General features: G+C 41.9%; 1 protein-coding gene across 6 annotated transcripts in view; it reads right to left on the bottom strand.

The window, feature by feature from the left end:
• Nucleotides 1–8,629: 8,629 nt before the first annotated feature.
• LOC103178183 (tRNA methyltransferase 9B (putative)) overlaps nucleotides 8,630–23,324 on the bottom strand; it is a 50,946-nt gene continuing 36,251 nt past the window's right edge. For 3 of the 6 annotated variants that reach the window (XM_007892780.1, XM_007892782.1, XM_007892783.1), the window contains 4 exons: nucleotides 15,753–15,952; nucleotides 13,559–13,713; nucleotides 11,664–11,837; nucleotides 8,630–9,919 (listed from right to left, as the gene is read on the bottom strand). In XM_007892780.1, coding sequence (XP_007890971.1) covers nucleotides 8,889–9,919; nucleotides 11,664–11,837; nucleotides 13,559–13,713; nucleotides 15,753–15,754 — 1,362 coding nt within the window. In that variant the 5' untranslated portion in view covers nucleotides 15,755–15,952 and the 3' untranslated portion in view covers nucleotides 8,630–8,888. Of the gene's footprint in view, nucleotides 9,920–11,663; nucleotides 11,838–13,558; nucleotides 13,779–15,752; nucleotides 15,953–19,439; nucleotides 19,506–23,324 lie in introns of those variants that run through there. The other 3 variants (XM_007892784.1, XM_007892785.1, XM_007892778.1) reach the window with 3 other exon arrangements.

The raw sequence follows: 23,324 nt of genomic DNA, 5'->3' as shown, positions 1-23,324 counted from the left end.
TTTCATGCTCATGAATTTATCTTTAATTTTTTTCACTTTTTTTGTCAACTTGCTTCCCTTTCTCTCCGCTCCTCCCCTCCTGAAAGGGCTTCTAATGACCCTAGTGAGACGGAGAACTACAGAGGGATCTTACTGATTTTAGTGGCTCTTAAACGGTGCTTTGGGTCGTCACTGCACGTGTATCACATGCATTGGAGGCTCGTGGTTTGATCAGGCAGGAAACAGGCTGCCTTCTGTTCTTATGAGGAATGTGTGGGATAGGTTGTGGCTTTGTACGAGATTGAAGAATGTCAGAAGGCGAAGGGGAAACCCACAATTTTGCGTTCATTGAATTCTGCAAATTTTCGACCTCGTGCCTCATTAAGTCTTCATGATGAAACTGGAAGCCATGGGAGTTCTATACATGGCCAGATCTTGGATTTTATCTGGCTGCCCATTGTCGATTGTTTGTCGATTGGGGGATTGTTTTTTCCATTCAAAATGTTTTTTAAAAAATAATAATTTAGTCTCTCATTCCACATCTGTTTGGGACACTGCTGTGCGCAATTGGCTGCCGCGTTCGCCCACAAATATACAGTCAATTCACTTTACAGTGTGTTCTGTGAAGCGCTTTGGGACGTCCTCCCGACGTGAAAAGCGCTATATCAAATGCAAGGATTATTATTATTATTATATCAAATGTAAGGATTATTAGTATTATGCGATGAATATCAGTCACGTGGTGAATATGATGGTGGATTCCCTCAAATGCGGAATCATGCTTCTGCACAGCTCAAAAGAAGACATCAAAGATGATACATGAAGAAAGATACAAAGGACATCAGTCCCAATTGTTGATTCTTATCAGTATCGTGGGATTGTGGTGAACATGTGAGTGTGTGTGTGTGTTTCTCTGTGAGTGTCTGTGTCCGTGATTGTCTGTGTCTCTCTCTGTGTGTCTTAGTATGTGTGTGTCTCTTTGTGCCTGTGAGTTTGTGTGTGTCTCTGTTTCTGTGAGTGTGTGTCTCTCTCTGTGTCTGCGTTCAAGAGTTAGAGGATGGTGACCTTCTGGAGTCACAGTCAGGACTAACCTCCCCCTTGAGTGAGCCACTTTGTAAAAGAAAGCATTAATATTTTCTTTTTCACAACAATAACACTATTTCTTCATGTTTGTTTTTTATCAATAAAGTGACCAAATGTAGGTTGGAAGTAAAATGCACCTCAATAGCACCAATCAACTCCCTGTCAAATTTCCCCGCAATTTTTGGCAAACATTTCCACAATTTTCTATTGGCCCTGGCTCATCAGGAAGGCTTGGAAGGGCAGACCAGTCAGTCGGGGCGGGGAATCATCCCACTCAGATCCTATTGCTATTCACTTGGTGGAGTGCTGGCCAGCCTGACGCAAAACTTAATAGCATTGACGATTTAGGTGAAGTATTTGGTGCACTGATTGAACTTGTTGCTATGTGATTTGTTTCACTCAAACTACATAAAATCAGTTTTTAAATATTTACAGCAGACTCAAAACCACCATTTACAGAAGATGTGAAGCTGGATAAATATCCTGATGTTTTTACTTTATTATCTCCCATAGTCAGGAGTCATCTATGATAATACAAATAATCATTGCATTTGATATAGTGCTTTTAATGTCGGGAGGATGTTGCAAAGCATTTCATAATATTTACTGTAAAGTGTAATGGCAGTGTATTTTGTAGGCCACCACGTCAGCCAGCTTGCGTACAGCAATATCCCACAAACAGCCATGAAGCAAAGGATCAATTTTATTTGGGGGGATTGTTGGCCAGGAAAAACTCCCTTCTCTTTTCAAATAGTCCCATGGGATCTTTAATATCCACTGAACAGGCATAGACTGGAGTCCAGTTTAGTGTCACACCTGAAGGACAGCACCTCCAGTAATGATTGGCATCCGCGAGATTACATTTGAGTATCAGCCCTCACAGCTTTGGAGGCAAGAGAGTGCCACCTGAGCCAGGCTGGCACCCATAGAGAAGAGCGATAATATTTGCAGTGTTCCTTATTCTAATTAAGACAAGTAACACACTGAGTAAGAATCATGGCAAATGTGTTCCTTAAAGAAGTAGCTTCACTGTATAACAGCCTCCCTCACTTACCTCAACAACGAATGCTCTTAATATTCAACTGGTCCCACAGATCAGCTGCTGACAGCCTGGTGAAAAACAACAGGAAATCAACTAGAGTCAGCTTTCTTATCTGGGTCAAGGGAATGTCAGTTGTTTCTACATATAAGGAGAGTTAACATTGGGTAGAGAACAATGGCGGAAGAAGATTTTTACGGTTGGGAGGGGCGAAGCCGGAAGTCGTGGGAGGGCAAAATCACGACCAAAGACACCAGCATGATCACCAGGTTCCTTTGAAGTGTCCATCTTCACCATCGTCCACAGCATTGACTTGGAATAGGCCAGGAATTCTTATCTCAGACCATTATTTGGGCAAGTTTGGGCTAGGATTTTGTATTCAGTGCTTAACCCTGTTATTTGCTTTAAATTAAAATTGTGTGTTTACAGAATGGTAGTTTTTCACTGGTCTGCAAATCCCAGAGTGACCACCGGAGGGCTGCATGGCAAAGATAATTGAAGCCAAATATTAATAATAATAATAATCCTTAATTTGATAGAGCGGCTTTCGCATCAGGAAGTGCTTTGAAGAATGTACTGTAAAGTGTAGTGACTGTGCATTTTGTAGAAAATTGTTAACTTCTAAATATGAATTGATACAGTATGCACAGTATCACTCACAGCTCAGAGATAATAAAAAATAGGTTCCAAAAAAAGTAATTTATTGTTTCCAGTCAATATATTAGCTTTGTCCAAAGCGTCATACTTGTGATGAGATGTTAAACTAAGTTTCTGGTTGCCTTTTCTCTAGGTGGACGTTAAAAATCCTATCACACCATTTGAAAACATTTGGCAGTTTTTCTCAGCGTCCAATAATAATGATAATAAGCCTTGCATTTGATATAACACCTTATCACATCATTGAAACGGTCCAAAGTGCTTCACGGAATATTTTGCAAAGTGAGCTAAAGTCACTGTGCATTTGCACAGCTGTTTGGAGGACCTTGTTGTGCAAATGGCTGCCATGTTCCCCTGCAAAAGAATCACTACGATTGGCAGCAATTGGCTGTGAAGTACTTTAAGACTGTCTGCTAATAAAATCTATGCTCTTTCAAGTTTTTCCTATCAAGGATGAATTGTTCATTGGCGAACTCCCTGAACTGTAAAGCTGAGTTGTTGTAGCTGAGCTGCCACCTTGTGGTCAAAGAGAGTTATGCTCAGAGCTAGTTATTTTCCAATTTTCTTCCCTCCTGTTTTCCTGAAAGCACTGACTCCTATTGGAACTACAGTCCCAGTAACTTGTCCAAATGGTTATTCTTTATGCAAGAGCCTATGTGGGGAGCTAAGGCCAGTCCAGTTCTCATCCAACATACACACAAGTCACTAGAATTGAGAGACTGTGGCTGATTTTTCCCATCTCTAGGTCATTGCATAGATTTCACAGGAAGAATTAGAGAATGGTTAGAAGAGTTGTTCTTACACAGAGAGACGTGGTATGTGGAATGCCTCATCACAAATGCTGCTGAAGTTGAGTTCATAAAAAACATTTAATGTGGAACTGGTTAAATAGTTGACGAAAGATCACAAGATCACAACAGATTCAGATGAAGAAGACCCTTCGGCTCATTTGATCTCATCTTTTCAAAATATCGTCCCAACACAAATCATTTTAAATGAGTCCAACATCCTGGCCTTAACCACCTTTCCTGGTCCCCCATTCCACGTCATTTATCTTCTGGGTAAAGAAATACTTTGCGATATCCACCCTAAAATTGCCCTTTGGGACCATAAACCTATGTACTCTTAATAATATAAATGAGTATGGGGAAGAAACACACAAAAGGAATTAGAGCAAAGAGCTCAAGTGAAGAAATAGCACACATGGAGACATGATAGAATGTATCAAATGCAAGGATTATTAATATTATTATCATCTTAAGGGTGCAATAATAACAATGCCATCTGTTGTCCTGCCTAATTCCGAACTGATTGGAAATGGAGCCTGGAACCTTCTGCTGGTCAGTATGTAAAACTAGACAGGACCAGAACTAATAAACCTTTGGGGGAAACCATTCCACTAAACATTTAATCACGTTTGAGTGATGGTCTAGTGGAGGAATACCAGGAGCAGTACCACAAATCACTGCACGTGGCAAGCCACCCGATTGGGTTGTGTGTACATAACTGATCGTGCCTTCGGTCGCCCTCCCACCTCTCTGCCTTCTCTCAACCCTAACCCTCCCCTCCCCATGCTCGGGTCCTGACCCCTGACTGTACAGCGCCTTGGGACATCCTCCCGAGGTGAAAGGCACTCTATAAATGTAATGTTGTTGTTGTTGTTGCTGTTGTTGTATTGTCCGTGTTGCTACACTTTGGAACATGAGGAGCTTTTCATCCAAAAACTGCATTATACAGTACTTCAAATCCAAGTATCAACATCGATTGCCAGCAGTGAATAGAACTCTAGGGAGCTCTATCTTATGTTGATCACCAAAAAGCTTTATACCCAAGAAAATCTATTATAAGTACATAGCAACTGGACACTAGTTTTAGGGACTAACGTGAAGATAAGACTTTGCTGCCTGTAATAGTGTCTCTCGAAATGTATCATTCCCTTTAATCTGCCCTATTGGTCAAAAGTTCAGATACAGAGTTAACCATTAGCTGAGACAGTGATATGTGCTCAGTGAACAGTGACAGTCCTCCAATATCTCATCCAGGTGGTCTTTCTTCATGCGTCGACCTGTACAGAGAGTGTTAAGTTATTTGGCCGCTCAGTCCTGTCCTCACCTGTTAGCACAGGCACGGGTAGGTCACTGCTCTATTTATATATATAGAGAGAGATATTTTGCTACTTTCATTTGATCATTTCTTCCTTCCATTAGTTTATCTACCCGAAATACTCATAACTGATAATCTTTGCCCTTCATACAGAAACCATTCACATGGGAGTACATTTCAAAACTTCGCAGGATTTAATGTAAAGTGTGTACAAAAACTGTGTATTTTGTAGGCATCTCAAATGCACAATCATATTTCATTATTTGGTGTTAATCCCCAAAGTGGAGAATTTATAATAATCCTTGCATTTGATATTGTGCCTTATCAGATCATGGAAATGTCTCAAAGCACTTCACAGGTATTACCGTAAAATGTAGTGACTGTATTTTGCAGGCAAACACAAAAGCCAATTTTCACACAGCAATGTCCCACAAACAACCTTGACATTAATGAAAAAAAATTCTGAGGGATTGTTAGCCAGGACACCAGTATAAACTCCCTTCTCTTTTCGAATGGGATCCCTCCAAGTCCCCTTACATAAGAACTTAAGAAATAGGAGCAGAAGTAGGCCATTTGACCCTTCGAGTCTGCCCTGCCATTTAATAAGAGCATGGCTGATCTTCTAATCTAATTCCATTTACCTGCCTTATCCCCATATCCCTTAAGCCCTTTAGTTTTTAAAAATCTAAAAATCCCCTTGAACAGGTAGATAGGACCTTGGTTTAACATCTATCCTCAAAATGCAACACACCCCCATCACAAGTCAGCATATTTTGCTAAGGATAGCTATGTTGGAGTATTTTGTAATAATAATAACCCTTATATTTGCTATAGCACCTTTCCATCATGAGGACATCCCAAAACGCTTCATAGGATTTACTGTAAAGTAGAGTGACTGCGTGTTTTGTGGGCAAACACAGCAGACAATTTTGCACACAGTAATATCCCATAAACACTATGAAGTGAGCGACCAATTTTATTTTGGGAGATTTTTGGCCGGAACACTGAGAGAAAAACTCCCTTCTCTTTTCCAATATCCCCATCTGAGCAGGCAGATGGGGCCTTGGTTTAACGTCTCATCCAAAGGTTGTTGTACATATCATAAAACAATAAAGGTCAAAAAAAGCCCAAATAATAGCAGCGAATCTGAGTTCCAGTGCCGGCTATTCATTCAACTTACTGAGCAGGTTAGGAGCTTTCAATTTAGTGTTTAGTAGTTTAGGAGGTTCCATCCTGTCTCAATCTCAGATTGGGTTATTAAGGGTAAATCCTTGAGTTCCTATGAACTACATTTTGGACTACATTTTCTCCGTTTGCAAACAAAATGTATGATCTAATTTCCATAATTACACAACTATCTTCACAATAATGGTATTACGGTCCAATATTCAGCAATTTCTAACAATCCTACAATATAAAAAAAACTCAGGAACATATTTTTAAACAACGTGCATTAAGGAAACACCTTTTAACAACAACAATTTGCATTTATTCAGCGCCTCTCGTGCAGGTGCTTGACAGTGGCGTAGCACGACACCGAGCCAGGGAGAGGGGAGGTGACCACAAGCACAGTCAAACAGAAAGGTCTTCAAACGTGACCTGGTGGAGGGGGCAAGGCGGAGGGATTGAGGGAGCATATTCCAGAGGGCGTAGTGGCTGAAGGTGCGGCCACCGATGGTAAAGCGGAGGACATGAGGGACATGCAGTCGAGCAGAGGAAGCGGGTTGTGGGTTGGTGAGTGAGCATGTCAGAGAGGTACGGAGGTGCATGAAGGGATTTAAAGACAAATGTGGAGATCTTGAAATCAATCCATTCAGTGATAGGGAGCCAGTGGAGCCTGGCTAGAACTGGTGTGATAGGGGTACGGAGTTCAGTACGGATGAATATGTGGGCGGCGGAGGTTTGGATTAACTGGATAGTGGAGCTGGGGAGACCAGCAAGGGGGCCTTTTGAATAGTCAAGACAGGAGGTTAAAATAAAGATCACTGCAGACGATGGGTCCTGAGAAATGATAGGATCTTTTGTTAATACATTTATTGCATTTTTTTTAAAATTCACCTTTATGTGTCAAGTGTGCCAGGTACAGACTTCAAAAGAGTCAGGTTATTTATCTTGTGCTTTTATGGCAAACACTGAAGCGATTCAAGTTTCAACACTTAAAGGAAGCAAGTAGCACTTCTTCAAAGTACAATTTGGAACTTTTAAGCATTAAATATAATTTATATTCACTATTATTCAACTGTGAATTTTACTGCATTGACTGTATGTTACACACCATATTAAAGAGGAAAAACAGAGCATAAAACATTTCATCACAACATCCTAAGAATAGATATGCGATGATAACAAGATGAGAAAAGTGTTCAGAACATAGCTTTCTAAGCTACTCTTTTTGCTATGTAAAGAGTATCTTTCCCACTGTGCTTGATTGAACCTGTTGGCATCTCACAGACTTGTTAAACCCATGGGACTGAATGCCTGAATATAAACTATTTGCCATTTGTCTTCTGAAATATATATATTTCATAAATGTAGAGGTCAAATATGAATTTTAATTAAAATCACGTGCGAAAATGTACGTTAAAATGACATATGTAAAAAAAAACTTTGCATCAACATAAAAAAAATTCCATTGTTATTCGCAGTTTGAAACAATGACGTGAAAACACAATGTTTCTTAACAGATGTTAGGTGTGTTATCGAATGTGTTGCTAAATCTGTCAAGAATCATGAGATAAGTGTTTGTGACATTTCATATGCCATCAAAGGCTGCAAATGCTACCCGCACTGGCATTTATTTCCCATCCATTATCACTGAGTGTGGAGATTAACAAATGAAATGTATAACGTGAATCATAGCAGCATAATTAGTTGCACTCCAATACAAAGCTTTTTCTGGGAACATTAACTCCTGCCTGCCGCAAAATATCACAGAACAATAACAACACGGTTGATAGTCACTAATCAAACTTACCAAATCTGACAAAACTCTCTCTAGTAGACCTGATGTCATTAAGCGATTTTTTGAAAAAAATATGTATGTTGAAGTAAAAGGGAAATACTAAGAATATTAAGAAGCAAAATGCCTAAGCAGTTACTCTGTAGTCCTGTAACTCTGAAATCACTGGCAAAGAAAATGTAATAAAAAAAATTAACATGGGCCAAACATAATAACTTAGAAGCTAAAATACTTCTGTACTGCCACTTATTTTAAATAAAAAATTATACTGGAGCAGTTAATGAGGTGCAATTCCTCAAATTACCAGCGTGTGGATTTTTGATTCCACTCTGGCAGCTGAAGTGCTATTGAGAGATAGTGCTGAGAAATTTCAAGTGGAGGGTGGGTTTCTCCATGTAGTGGACAAGATTAAAAAAATCATTCAGGGAACCTTCACCCATCTCCGGGAGTAGCTTCAGTGGTACAGTGGTGATGGGAGGGATGGGAAGCTGCCAATTCTTTTGATGTTTCGCTCCTAAATATAACCCTCCAACCAGGAAGGAAATGGCCACTTTATCTGCCATCTAAGAGAAACCATCCTTGAAATTCTATTCGCTCACGGAAACACTATTTCTGTGAGCAAATAGTGAACCTGTGGAGCAGGCTCCCTCGGGAGACGGTTGAAGCAGGAAATGTTTCTTCTTTCAAACACAGATTAGATAGTTTTCTTTTAGGAAATAACATTATGGGATATAGTACGTAGGTAGTTTGGGACATATGTGCATTCGACCACCAGGAAAGTGGAAGGCAAACTCGATGGACCTTGGTCATTTTTTCATCTAGCATTTCTTATGTTCTTATGTAAATGATTGCAATTGTCTCCAAAATATTCATCGCATAACCTCTGCTTTCCATTGCTGAATAACACAGATTTGAGCACTTCGGCATTCGATATTGTGCTTAACATTGGCACAACAATTGCGATTGCAAATTGTTTTGTTTTAATGTGCAGGTAAAATGTAACGGTTTGAGGGGCTGCTCCCATTACTTCCATATGAAATGCGCACTTCAGTTAATAACCTCTGCATTTTATGACTCTTTTTCTGCTATAACACACCAATTGCCGTGATCATAGCAGGAGCTGAGAATGTGAAGTTCAGATACATTCTCCTCAATTAGCTGAGACAACTCTCCTTCCCTGAAAACATGATAATACCTCATAAAATCTGTGTCGTCTGCATTTTCTACCTGCTTATCCTCCAAGGCCACAGCTCCACAGTTGGCTATTGTGTCTGATGGCAAAGTCCTTTTGAGAAGCTGAGCTTCACCACCCTGGGAACTTTCTGTTTCCTTGTCCTTCTGAAGTATCTGTCTGCCTTCTACACAATGACCCTGAGAAGTATCTAGCCCACCATTTGTGTAACTCTCAACCCGGTGACTTCTCTGGTGACTGTGCTCTGGCCACTCTGCTCCATCGTGCTTTAAATTTTCAACAAAGACTTCGTCGTCTTCAAAGCTGTGTCCCTTCAACAGCTGGGGGCAGACTGTCTCCAGACTGCAATGAAGGGATGATATCCGCAAGTTGCCTTGGGGCTGCATGGACACTGGGTGGGTTGTCCATGTGTGTATTGGATCTGGCAGGTTCCTCCTGGACTTGAGCTGCTCGATATGGGACCTCATTGTAGCCTCATCCAGAGATTTGGAGAAGAACCAGGAACGGAGTGACCGTCCTAGATGTTTGTAAAATCGATGTTCCTGCTGGTGGGACATTTGGAGGCAGCAGCTCCCAAATGGGTCGTAATTGTCTGTAGTGTATGAGCCATCCTGGCTGGGAGCCCACACTGCGCTGCTCTCACTCTGAGCTGCTCTCTTCAGCTCTTGTGCTTTGACTGTGCTTCCAATGACGCTTTTGTTGTTGCTGTTGCTTTGGCCAGATTCTGACGGGGGTCTAGAGCACAAGGATTTATTCCATGGCACAAATATGTCCTGCTTCTCAAAGCGCCGTTGCTTTTGTTCCATTGCCCACACATAAATCATAATTTGTCCACCAGGTCGCAGTGTTCTGGCCATTTCACTTATTGCTCTGATACGTCTTTCTTTGGTTGAGAAATGGTGAATCACTGCAATAAGAAAGAAGATATTTCATGGCCAGTTTGTGACCTTTACTTAGAGAAAAAGATTTACAGATGCTTAAGTAGGATTGTCTTTGGGAATTTGTGGCGTGCAAGCCACAAACTCATGCATTTAAAGATGGAGAAAAGCTTATACAGTGTACTTACTGTTCATAGTTCTTCTGCTCTACTAGGACATGACAGTCGTAAAGATGTTTTGAGTTCACCCGATAACCCAGAGGATAAACTGTGCAGTCAATAGCACTGAACAATCGACACCAGAATTCTGACATTTCTCATGGTCTCAGCTTTTAGAACAATGTCTTAGAATTTGAGATTGTGCAGAAGTTGGGAAAAATGTGTTTTTTTTCTTAATTTGGAAGTCAGTTTTCCACAGTTCTTTTAAAATGTGTTCAAATCTAGCAGGATTTTAAGATTGTCGTTTCGTACAATAATATACAATTTAGATTTACAGAGCATTTTTCATGATGCGCTTGAGACTGATAGTTGGTTTTGAAAGCTGAGAAGGGAGGGGAGGGGAAAAAATACCCAAACTGCTGTCAAAGAGATGCATTTTAAGATGTGCCTTAAAGCAATGAGAAGGAACGAGCTGGAGGGACTCTGGGATGAAGTTACAGAGAGCAGGGTCAGAATGACTGAAAGCCTGCCTGCTGATGGTAGGGCAGATATAGCTGGGGATATATGGCCAGTGTTTGTTGAGCAAAATGGCAGAGTTGAGGGGATCACAGAGGTATGATGGCAGAGACTATGGAGGGATTTAAAGATAAGGATGAGGATCCTGAACTCGATCCATTAGGAGATGGAAATCCAGTAGAGACCAGTAAGGATGGGGGTGATAAGCCTATAGAGCCTGGTGCGAGAAAGAGCAGGGGAGTCCAGTGAGCAAAGCATAAGTGTAGTCAAGCCTGGATGTGATAAAAGCGTGAATGAGGGCCTTGATGAAGTCATGCAATGTTACGAAGGTGAGGGAAAGCTGAGTGGGCAAGAATTTAGATGAGGGGTTTGAAAGACAGTTGGGTTCAAATGAGACACTGATGTTTGTACAGGCTTCGTGAGGTGGAGTGAGTATCCATACAGGTTGATGCTGTCAGCGCCTGAGGTGAGATTCCATAGATTCTCACTGAATGAATGCCAGACTGATTGATGGCAAAAGGCAATTCTCTCACTGTGCTTGTAAATCCCATTTGCTGAGATCATCAGAGCTTCTGTTGGGTTAGTTCACTGGACTGATCTACTCACTACGGAAGACAGTGCAGTATGCAATTGAATCTCAACAGTTTTATAATAATAATAATCTTTGTACAGTATTTACCATAACGCCATAACGCATTTCACGTTGGGTGGACATTCCAAAGCAATTCACCGGATTTACTGTAAAGTGGAGTGACTGTGAATCTGTAGCAAATTTTTATTTAATAATAATAATCCTTGCATTTCATATAGCGCTTTTCATGTCTTCTAGACATGTCAAAGCACTTCACAGAATATACTGTAAAGTGAATTGACTGTATATTTGTGGGCAAAGCAGTGTCCCACAAACAGTCATGGATTGAAGTGACCAATTTTATTGTTTTTTTCTTGAAGGATTATTATTAAATGGTCAAATGTAACCCTTTGTGAATTGCACTTCTGCGATGGACCCAATGCTCAACACTAGGGAACAACTCTCTACAGAAGTCTTGCAATTCATGGCCCTGTCTGCCAATGTTTGATCATTTCTTTGATCGCTTACCTCCAATGGAGACGACAGCATTAAAGCACTGATCCCTGAAGGGAAGCATTAAGTTGTCGCACACCATGACTTCATGTCCGTGTCTCTTGGCAATCTCTAACAAGGTGCTGCAGTAATCACTGCCCAGTGTGTAGGCTTGGGTGTTCACAGTTAGATATTTTCCAATCCCACAGCCTGCAGTAGGAAATCACTGCAAGTTAATACCAAAACATTGGAGTGAAAAATGCAATGTTTCACAACAGATTTGATGAGACGTGTTTCAATCTGTTATGAAATATTGCATTTTAACCCTGCTGCTCTCTACATTGATACTTGGTAGCAGTTCTAAATCTGATATTATTCAACAAAAGGAAATACTGGAGTTTCTATTTCCTATTTAAATATGTACAGTATTCCTCTACACACTCACTTTCCCATAAAGGTTACCAGATAGACGTCAGAAGCGAGCTTACTGCCTGATTCCATCCTATCCCCCGCCCCACCAGTCACACATCACAGCCATAATGCTGATCAACATAACTCAGCACGGAATGGAGGCAAGAACCTAAAACCTATTATTATCAGGTAGCACAGTTCCTCACTGGAGCAGTGAACAAACCAACAGAGCCATCAAAGGCGCTCCATGCCTGGTCAATTTAAGGAAAGGTGGAAACACAATTGTCTGTCACAGCTTCTCTCATGTGCTGAATGGAACAATTTTTATTTGTACCAACCACAACAATAACTTCTATTTGTATAGCGCCCTTCAGGTCAGGGAGTGCCTTGGAGTGTTTACTTCTGGTTTCTATATTTGTGTTTTATGGGTACTGGTTAAGATATAATTAATTTATCATGAGGTTGAAGGCTTGTTAAAGATATCTCAAAGCTGCAGATACTTTTGCCCAGATGAAGAGTGTGATACATAATCCCACCCCCACCCCTACATCAATGGTGTTGCCATGAAAATAAGAAAACCATGGCACAGCTGGCTCAAGAATTAAGGTGTTGTATAGATTTAATACTGAATTTTTGAGTTAGTTAAAAGTCATAATCCAATTGCCAATAAATTGTGGGGTCAATTATAGAAGAGGGTGTATGTGTGTGTGGGGGGGGGACCCCCTCCCCCTCCTCCCCAGTCTAATGTGCTAATTGCAATAGTAATTTTACTCAGTGATGTGCTAATGAACATCTTCAGTCTCAGGGGATGGAAATTTTCAGTCACTAACAAGTAACCAGTGGAATGAAAAATATTTTTTAATAACATCAACAACATTACATTTGTAAAGCGCCTTTCACGTCAGAAGATGTCCCAAGGCACTGGACAGACAGAGTATTGGACCCGCGCTGGGGGTCGGGATCAGGGAGGGTGGAGGGCAGTGGGGGAAGCAGGGTGATCGAGAGCACGGTCGAAAAGGAGGGTCTTGAGATAGTTCTTGAAAGAGACAAGGGAGGGGACGGGATGGAGGGACTGTGAGTTGGAATTCCAGAGGGTGGGTTAGGGTTAACCCTAAGTGGCAGAAGGCCCGCCCGGCATTGGGCTGATTGGGGATCGAAATAAAATAATAACAAAGCAACATATTTAGCAAAATGGCCATTAAATAGTTCAACAGTGGACATTAAGGGGATGAAATTCCTCTTGCCGTTCAGTGCAGTGAGCTTGATGATGTGCAATTATAAGTGTGATATTCTCATTACAGGCATATATGGGACACTGCTGTGCACAATTGGCTGCCGTGTTTCACCCACAAATATACGGTCAATTCACTTTACAGTCTATTCTGTGAAGCGTTTTGAGATGTTGAGAAGTTGAGATGAAATGCAAGGATTATTATTTATTATTTCATCAAAATCACTGCTCTTAACAGTAGGAGGAACACATCAGGCAGAGAGAGAGGATGAAGGTTACAGTCCCTTACCGATGTCAGCAATGAGACTGCCTGGTCCTTGGTCCAAAAGAAACTGACGGACACGAGGCCAAGCTTTGCTCCGCAGCTCCGTGAAGTACGGTGCTGTTTGCTCGTACACGTTGTGGACGTGTGCTCTTTCCAGCTGAATGGCTTCCAGCTCCATCCTGCAGTGAAAAGCCATATTGGAGTTAATCGGTAATTTTCCTGGAGCTCTTTTACAATATTTTTTAACTGTAAAAGAGTCTTGTCTCCTGGGCTTGACTCCAGTCACATTGGTGCTTACCCATTTATTTCAGTCATATTCCTAATTTGATAACACTGACTATTTATAATAATATTCCCCTGATGTTTTATGGGACCAGGAGTAGGCCATTCGGTCCATCAAGCCTTATTAGATCATGCCAGATCACATTTTAGCTAAACAGCTCTTAAACAGTTTGGAGCAACAACAACAACATTACATTTGTATATTGCATGTCGGGAGGACATTCCAAGGCTCTGGACAGTTAGAGTTTCGGAACTAAGCTGGGGGTAGGGATGGAGGAGAGTGGAGGGCGGTGGGGGGGGGGGAAGCAGGGAGATCGAAAGCACGGTCAAAGAGCAGGGTCTGAGATGGGTCTTGAAGGAGGCAAGGGCGGGGACGAGACAGAAGGACTGAGGGATGGAGTTCCAGAGGGTGGGGACAGAGTGGCAGAAGGCCTGCTTGCCAATAGTGGGGCGAGCGAGGCGGGGGACATGAAGCGGGATGGAGCCCACTGAGCAGAGGGAGCGAGCAGGATTGTAGGGGGTTAGCAAGTCACAGAGGTAGTGGGGACCAAGATCATGGAGGGCTTTGAAGGTGAGGACCAGGATCTTGAACTGTATCCTCTGAGTGATAGGAAGCCAGTGGAGTCAGACGAGGATGGGGGTGATAGGGTCACAGAGCCTGGTGTGGGTGAGGACACAGCTTCTGGATGATCTGCAACCAATGGAGGGAGAAGTTGGAGAGGCCGACAAGCAAACAATTTGCATAGTCGAGACTCGATGTAATGAAGGCGTGTGTGAGGGTTTCGGCAGCCTGCGGTGTGAGACAGTGGCGGAGCCGGGCAATATTGCGGAGGTGGGGGAAGGCAGAGTGGGTTATGTCACATATGTGGGGTAGAAAGGATAGTTGAGGGTCAAACAAAACACCAAGGTTCTGGACTGGCTTAGTGAGGTGGAGTTTGCAACCATGGATGGTGATGCTGTCAGCGCCTGAGGTGAGGAGGTGCTGACGGGAGCCAACCAGGAGGGCCTCGGTCTTGTTGATGTTCAACTGTAAAAAGTTAGCTCTCATCCAGGACTTGATGTCTGACAGACATTCTGTCAGGACAGCAGTGGTCCTGGAGTCAAGGGTAGAGGCAGAGAGGTACAGTTGAGTATCATCAGCATACATGTGGAAGTTGACCCCCATGTCTGTGGTTGATGTCACCAAGAGGGGGCATATAGATATTGAAGAGGAGGGGACCAAGAACAGAGCCCTGAGGAACGCCGCACGAGATGGTCTGGGGTTAGAGGAGAAACCGTTTGAGGGGATGAAGTGGAGGTGGTGTGAGAGGTACGATCTGAACCAGTCAAGGACAGAGCCGTAAAAGTTGAGGTGAGAGAAGAGGTGGTGGATGAAGATAGAGTGGTCGATGGTGTCAAAGGCAGCAGAGAGGTCAAGGAGGACGAGGAGGCAGAGGGAGCCCTGGTCACAGATGGACAGAATGTCATTTGTCACTTTCAAATTCAAAGTACTTTCAAAACCTATCACATGCTGCCCCATGTTTGGAATTAAGTGAATCTCCAGCTTCCTGAGCATTCAGTTGAAATAGCGTGTGCTGAATGTTACAAACTAGTACGTTCCCTTTTCGGTGCTCAGTTAAATGATCTCAGTTATTGCAGCAGGAGGGTTCAGGCAGGGAAAAATTAGCCAAGTTACAAATGTTGTGTGAACGCAGTGAGGCTGGACTTTGCTGTTCCTGACAGATAAACAAAATAACCCACATACACTCACTGTCCAGACTTGCACATAAAGAACAGTCACTTCCGCTGTTTTAAAGCACACACATGGAACTGTGTCTCAGCACGAGTCAGTGCCTTTAGGAGAGCAGGGGGATGGGTAAAGGAAACTAGTTAAGCAAAAATCTACCTTAATAGCACAAATTGCTCTGTTTTATTTTGACACCGAAACGAAACTTACATTTTACGGTGTTAAATATTCACAGTTGAATTTAGGTCCATCATTCCTTTCTTTGCATACCACAGAGCTGGAACAGTTCTGATGAAGGAAGACACTCTAAACATTAAGCTGTTTTCCTCTTGTGGATGGTGATTTGCATGTTGTGCATTGCCAGCACTTTTTGCTTTCCTTCAATTAACATATTCCCTTGGCTGATTTCTCTGACCCATTGGAGGAGGAAAGTCAAACAGAATGAATATAAATACAGTAAAAAATCTAATAATAAAAACATTTTGTTGATGCTTGTAATGATTTTTAATAAACTGAATAAAAATAGCTTTCAAAGCTGTCAGTAGCTTGAGAAAATCACATTGATAACAACAACAACAAAATAACATTTATAGAGCGTCTTTCACGTCAGGAGGACGTCCCAAAGCACTGAACAGTCAGATGTCGGGGTCCGAGCATGGGGGAGGGGTGGGGTAAGGGTGAAGGAAGGCAAAGAGGTGGGAGGGTCTTGACACCGGCCTTGAAGGAGGCAAGGGAGGAAGCGAGGCGAAGGGACTGTGGGATGGAGTTCCAGATTGTGGGAGCAGAGAGGCTGAAAGCCCGGCCACCAATGGTAGGGCGGATCGGGCGGAAGACATGGAGCAGGGAGGAGCCCGCTGAACGGAGGGAGCGGGCAGGTTGGTAGGGAGTCAGCAGGTCAGAGAGGTAGGAAGGGGCAAGGCCATGGATGGCCTTAAAGGTGAGGACAAGGATCTTGAACTCGATCCTCTGGGGGATGGGGAGCCAGTGGAGTCGGGCGAGGGTGGGAGTGATGGGGTCACAGAGCCTGGTGTGACAGAGTACATGAGCTGCAGAGTTTTGGATAAACTGGAGCTTGTGAAGGGAGAGTTGGGAAGGCCGATGAGGAGGCAGTTTCCATAATTGAGCCTTGATGTGACGAATGCGTGGGTGAGGGTTTCGGCAGCCTGAGGGGTGAGGCAGTGGCGGAGTCTGGCAATGTTGCGGAGGTGGTGGTAGGTCATGGCACGGATGTGGGGGAGAAAGGACAGTTCAGGGTCAAACAAGACACTCAGGTTCCTGACTGGTTTAGTGAGGTTGAGTGTGCAGCCATGGAGGCTGATGCTGCCAGCGCCCGAGGTGTGGGGGCGCTGGCGCGAGCCAATCAGGAGGGCCTCTGTCTTGCTGACGTTGAGTTGGAGAAAGTTGGCCCTCGTCCAGGATTTGATGTCGGACAGGCAGTCGGTCAGGACCTCAGTAGCCCTGGAGTTCAGGGTAGAGGCATAGAAGTAGAGTTGGGTGTCATCCGCATACATGTGGAAATTTACCCCATGTCTTCATGATGTGGTTAAATTACATTTCAATCCTTTCTTCTCTGGGCGACTTTTACTTACCTGATAGTAACACTCATTGATTGTTATAAAATAAAATTTTAAATATTCCTGAATATATAGGTACTAAAAGATTTTCAAGTAGAATCGATATGGAATTATTGGGCAGTAGCAGGTTCTTTATACACCAACTGGGGACCTTACTAGTCTGTAAGGTTCAGAGCTCTGGGACACGACCCTGCGTGAGGAGCGCTATATAAATACAAATTCTTGTTGCATTTGTAAAGCAAATGTGGATTCATTCCACAATAATCTAGTGTGGTCAGTGCCATTTTGTCACTGTCAATAGTTCGGCCTGACTCAGTTGGTAGCACTTTCACCTCTTGAGTCAGAAAGTTGTGGGTTCAAACTAAGGTCCCATCTGTCTGTTCAGGTGGATGTTAAAATTTCCATGGCACTATTTGCAAAGGAAGGGAGTTTCTCCTGTGACCTGGCCAACAGTCCCCAAGATTAAAAAAAAGGTTATTCACTTCAATAAGTGTGTCTGGGCACAAAGGTGGACAAAATGGTGAGAGCTTCAACTCCAGAACCTGTTGTTAGGTGGGTTTCATGGCGGTCGAATTAAAGTGGAAGAATCCTCGTGCTGACAGGCACATCTAGCACAGTGGCCATCTCGCCGAGATGTTACTCTATGTGAAGCTGAAGGGCACTATATCACTGCAAGTTGTACTTGATCTAAAAAGCGAATATAAGAATTGTCCAAAATCTGCATCCTAAAATAACAATAAGTTGCATTTATATAAGCCCTTCACACAGGACATCATCTCAACCGCTTAAAATGCTAAGAAACAAAATCTAAGTCTAGACACAGGGGTTCCATTCCCCTCAGATCTCACACAATATATTTAGATAGAAAGCATGACACAGGCAGCAGCATGATCACAGGTGTCACCATATGAGACTGGCTAAATAACTCCTGAGTAACAAATCATAAGTAGTCTCATGAGTGATGCTTAAACCACACTGTTTCCTACAGACTGTTCTATTTATAACACTTGTAATGTCCTCAGCTGAACAAATGTGTATTTCAGCCGCTTCTTTAGTCTGGTTCTAGGGTGAGAAGATGATGCTGCGATGCAGAAAACTCACCTGCTGATGGCCCGGAGGCGAAAGGCGTTGAGTCTGATGTTGCTCAGTGTCTGGTTCTATGCTGTTAAAATCATCCAGATCCTTTCTATTAAGCTTATTGGAAAGAGGGCTAGAAGAAAAGATCAGGCTCGGCTATAATTGCCCCCTCTGGTCAAATAGCTACAATGCTAAAAGATTGTATAGTTGAAGGATGACTGGGAGCAAAGTACTGAAGGACCTCTGTTAATGTAGAACGTACCTGATTGTAGGACAAAACTGTAGCGTAGGACAAAAATGGACAGAAAGCTGCTTTGGGATGTTGAACCATTGCAGAAGCAATTTCTCCATATGAATGTTGCACTCTATATAGCCATTAAAGTCACTATCAGTTTCACAGAGCACACAAATTGCTTTAACAAAATGGGGTTGAGCACTATCAATCACTATCCATTTCAGAGTGAAAGCTTGTGCTCTAAGTGTCAACGTAGCAGTATTTGGTTCTGATGATAACAGCTGAAAACATTTCAATCCAATCCTTGCATTTGATATAGCACCTTATCACCTTGTTGAGACGTCCCAAAGCGCTTCACAGAATATACTGTCAAGTGAATTAACTGTATATTTTGTGGGTAAAACACAACAGCCAATTGCGCACAGCAAACAGTCATGGATTGAGTGACCAATTTTATTAATTAANTTTTTTTGAAGGGATTATTACCCCAAAATGTGGATCGAAGGTTTCACCATATGGGACTGGCTAAATAACTCCTGAATAATAAGTCACAAATAACCTCATGAGTGATACCTAAATCACATTGTTGCCTACAAACTGTTCTATTTATAACTCGTGCAATGTCCTCGGGTGGATATAAAAGATCCCATGATATTATTCAAAAAGAGAAGGGAGTTTACCCAGTGTCCTGGTTAACAATCTTCAAGATTAATATTAAATACAAGGATTATTATTATTAATATTATTAAAGCAATCGCCAATCGACTAACAACCGGGTTCCTGCTTACTGCTAGGGAAACAGAGGTGTGTGGAGTAAGGAAACTTGCTTAAGGTTTCACCCTGCCTGGAAATCAAATTTGGTTAAACGACATGTTAAAATCCACAATCACTGACAGCAGATATAGTACAAGAATGAGGAACCAAAAGAAATACAGCTAGCAAATCCATCAAACAAATATCGTAACAAAATTGCATAATAAATAGCAGATTTACCTCACACTTAAGCCATACCTCAAGGAGAATGGGGAGAGAGCTTTCTTACTGCTGGAAACTCTGGGTTGATTCCAAATCTACTGGCCCTTTTGACGGATTCAAATAATAAATTCCATGTAAACTCAATCAGTAAGTACATAAAAGCAGGCTGATTAACAGCTGATAGCAGAGTTAGAGGTGGGTCTGTTTGGATTAGCTGGACGATGAAGTGTGTTGTCAGGTACCAACATTTCTTTTGTACTCATAAAGATGAAGCATTCGTGTTCTATGAAAGAAAATAATAGTTTAGCAAATATCTGACGCTGTTCCCATCAATTTTCCTCAAGTATTCAAACTAGAAATTCTGACCACACTTTTAGATTACAGAGCTTTTCTGTAGAATGACGTAATTGTGTTTTTGTTGATGAGCATAGCAGCAAATTTGTGTGGTGCAATGTCTCATAAGCATCCATGAAGTAAACAATCAATTTTATTTGAGGGATTGTTGGCGAGGACACTTTCTCTTTTTGAATAGTGCCGTGGGATATTCACTGTCCACCTAAATAGGCAAAAGGGACCCTGGTTTAATATCTTATCCAAAGGACAATGTAGTGTACCCCCAGTGTATAAACATGTGTGTATATATGTACATATGTGGATATGTAAATCTTGCATATGTGTACTTGTTAGTGCAAATGTGTGCTTAAATGCGCATGTGTGTGCTTATATGTGGGCTATCTTCATGTTTCTGTTGGGCACACCACATCCGAGCTCTAACCTGCCCTAACCTAATCTCTACATCCATATTTCCGACAGGTGACACGGGGTGAAGATCAGGAAAGATCCCCAGCTGATTTTTCCCCCTTCTTTCTCCAGGGAAATTGAGACTATTTTGTAGTATCCTCACTGCTGAGAAATTGAGTTTAACTCTGGATCAAACCTTGATCTTCATGATCTACGTGAAACTTTAAATAGTTAGTATAGTGTTTAAAGTCTGACATAGTTCTATTTTTATTTTATTTAGTGGTGATACACTGATCTTCTAATTCAAGTAGGCTGCCTACACCAGGAATTGGAACTTTTTCCCCTCTACAGAGTAAATTGGGACTTGAAATACACTGGCAGTTGACTCTGCATTGATTGATGTGTTTGAAAGAAAACTGGACAGTATCTGTTTGAAAAGGGTAATGTTGGATAGAGAGATAATGCAGCCTGAAATAACCAAATACTCTACAGGTCACAATGGTTTCTGTGCTCCTGGGAGCGAGGGAACAGTGGATGTTGTCTGGGGAGTGAAAGAGACGAGGTTTAAATAGAGCAGGTAAGATGTGGGGTTTGATGAAATGAGTACCCTTGAGGTTCAGGGAGCATCTGTGCAAAACATTATACCAAAGGGGGAAGTACGCAGCAGTATTTTTCTGTGGTATGTGGGAGGGTGGAATTGATGGAGCAAAGTGTTCTTTATGAACCCATACTTTCTTATGATTTTACGACAGAAGACTTGCAATAAAAATTTTATATAAATGAAAGTTTAAAACTAAAGTGCTCCTTTGAGGCCGAGCCAAGACATGCCAGTGGCCTGTTGGAATCCGAAGCTCCTTAGTCACTGGAGCGGAGTTTGTTTCTGTCACAATTTCCACAAGGCATTATTGATTTAACATTTGCACTGGCGTCTATGAGCTCTTGGAAAAAATGATTAACCGTATCCCTGTGCAGCTCTATGATATAATTCTAAAATCAATAAACTCATTAATTTATTTTATTTACTACCTGGAATGGAAAAGATTACAATCTGGCAATTGCATAAGAGAATGGGCAATTGGAAATATAATAACTGTCAATGAGCTGCACATTAGCAACATATTAATTTCCTGTTTCTTTGTTTATTAAAGATGTCAAGGGTACTTTTCCAGCAGTGAGATGAAATATTGCAAAAGCATCAGTTGCAAGAGCTGGAGCAGTAGATGTGCTTTAATTGCAAACTCCATTTCCAATTAGAAATAGCAGGGAAGTTGAAAACCTATTTCAAACAGAGAATTGGAGCATTGCCAAAGCCTCGGAAACCTATTTTGAGCTGCCTGCAATTTCTGACAACAGCAAAGCTCTTGATTTGGATGTAAACAGACCTAAGCTAGCAACTGACCGTAAGCATTTCTCAATGGTGGGCTGTATGAAGCTGAACTTTAAAATTTTTAGTCAGTACACTTTGTACCTTTACATGAATCAAAGCATTTTACCCTTTCAGGAACTTGTAAATATCTGGACTTTCTGCCACTGAACATAGGAACAGTCATTTATTTATTGTAAGACTTTCAGAAACACAGATGCAGTTTGTATCACGTAAATAGTATTATTGTTGATTTCAACTGCATTAGCAACTCAACTGTTAATTGTGGGCAGTGGAAGCAGATATATTAAACACAAATTGTAATGATTTTCCTGCTGGAATAAGCTCTGAGATCCTGGAATATAAACTGTAATTCAATCATTGCTCAGTCAGTGAGCTGAATTTATTTCTTTAGTAACTTCATGGAGTCAAGGATTCAAGTTGAGAGTTAATCAGTGCGTAGATCATAGGAATGGTATATCATAGGAGAATTGTTTTGCCCACAAAATATACAGTCAATTCACTAGAGTATATTCTGTATATTCCTGTAACTCAGTGGTAAGAGCACTTAATAATCCTTGCATTTGATATAGCGCTTTTCACGTCGGGAGGACGTCCCAAAGCACTTCACAGAACACACTGTAAAGTGAATTGACTGTATATTTGTGGGCGAACGCGGCAGCCAATTGCGCACAGCAATGTCCCACAAACAGTCGTAGATTGAAAATGACCAATTTATTATTGTTTTTTGGTTTTGGAGGGATTATTATTAGGCGTGTGGAGTAAGGAAACTTGCCCAAGGTTTCGCCCTGCCTGGAATTGAACTCAGGTCTCTCACTTGCAAAGCGAGTGCTCTAACCACTGAGCTACAGGACTCCACTTGCCTCGCAAGTGAGAGACCTGGGTTTGATACCTTACTCCACATGCCTCTGTTTACCTAGCAGTAAGTAGGAACCCAGTTGTTAGTTGATTGGCGACCGAGGATAATAATTCCTTCGAAAAAAATAAGAAATTGGTCACTTCAATCCACGACTGTTTGTGGGACATTGCAGTGCGCAATTAGCTGCCGCATTTTGACCACAAAATATACAGTGAATTCACTTTATATATTCTGTGAAGCGCTTAAAGATGTCTCGAAGACATGATAAGGCGCTATATCAAATGCAAGGATTATTATTATTATAGGAGGGTCTCACTTGCTGGAAGCTCTGTTCACGATTGTTTCTAACAGCAAATGATAGAGAGCAAGAAGGCTGGCTTCTTAACAATCCCAGATCACAAGAATGTTTCAGATGAAGTAGGCCTTTCAGCCCATCTGATCTCAACCTTGCAGAACACCTGCCCTACCACCCCTCCTTCACAGCATCAAGCTGCTTTTGATATGGATCAAGAGTCCTGCCTCAACCACCCCTTCCCGTCAATTTGTGTCAGTTGTTAATTAGTGGGAACAGAAAGGAGAAACATTCAGGTAGGTTGATCAAGGTTAATTAAAATAATCATGACATTTGATACAGCGTCTAAAATCCCAACAAATTTCAAAGTGCTTAATTGCTGTCAAATTTAGTGACTGTAATTTTAGGCAATATGGCAGCAACATCCCACAAACTGACACAAAATGACCAATAGTTAGCGAAGGTACTGGGTGACATTTGTTTCTCATTTCAAATAGTGTTATGGGATCTTTAACTTCCTCCCCTGAACAGGCAGACAGGACCTCAGTTAAAATCTCAGTTAACGGACACTGCAGCTCTTCTCCAGTAAAAGACCGGTTGTAGTGTCACTTCCTGTTTATCGCATATGCAAACCAGTAAGTGACA

The sequence above is a fragment of the Callorhinchus milii genome, unplaced genomic scaffold, assembly GCF_018977255.1.
Source record: "Callorhinchus milii isolate IMCB2004 unplaced genomic scaffold, IMCB_Cmil_1.0 Scaffold1, whole genome shotgun sequence".
NCBI lineage: Eukaryota > Metazoa > Chordata > Chondrichthyes > Chimaeriformes > Callorhinchidae > Callorhinchus > Callorhinchus milii.
The sequence above is the reverse complement of the archived record's forward strand: the minus strand, read 5'-3'. Positions and strand labels throughout refer to the sequence as shown.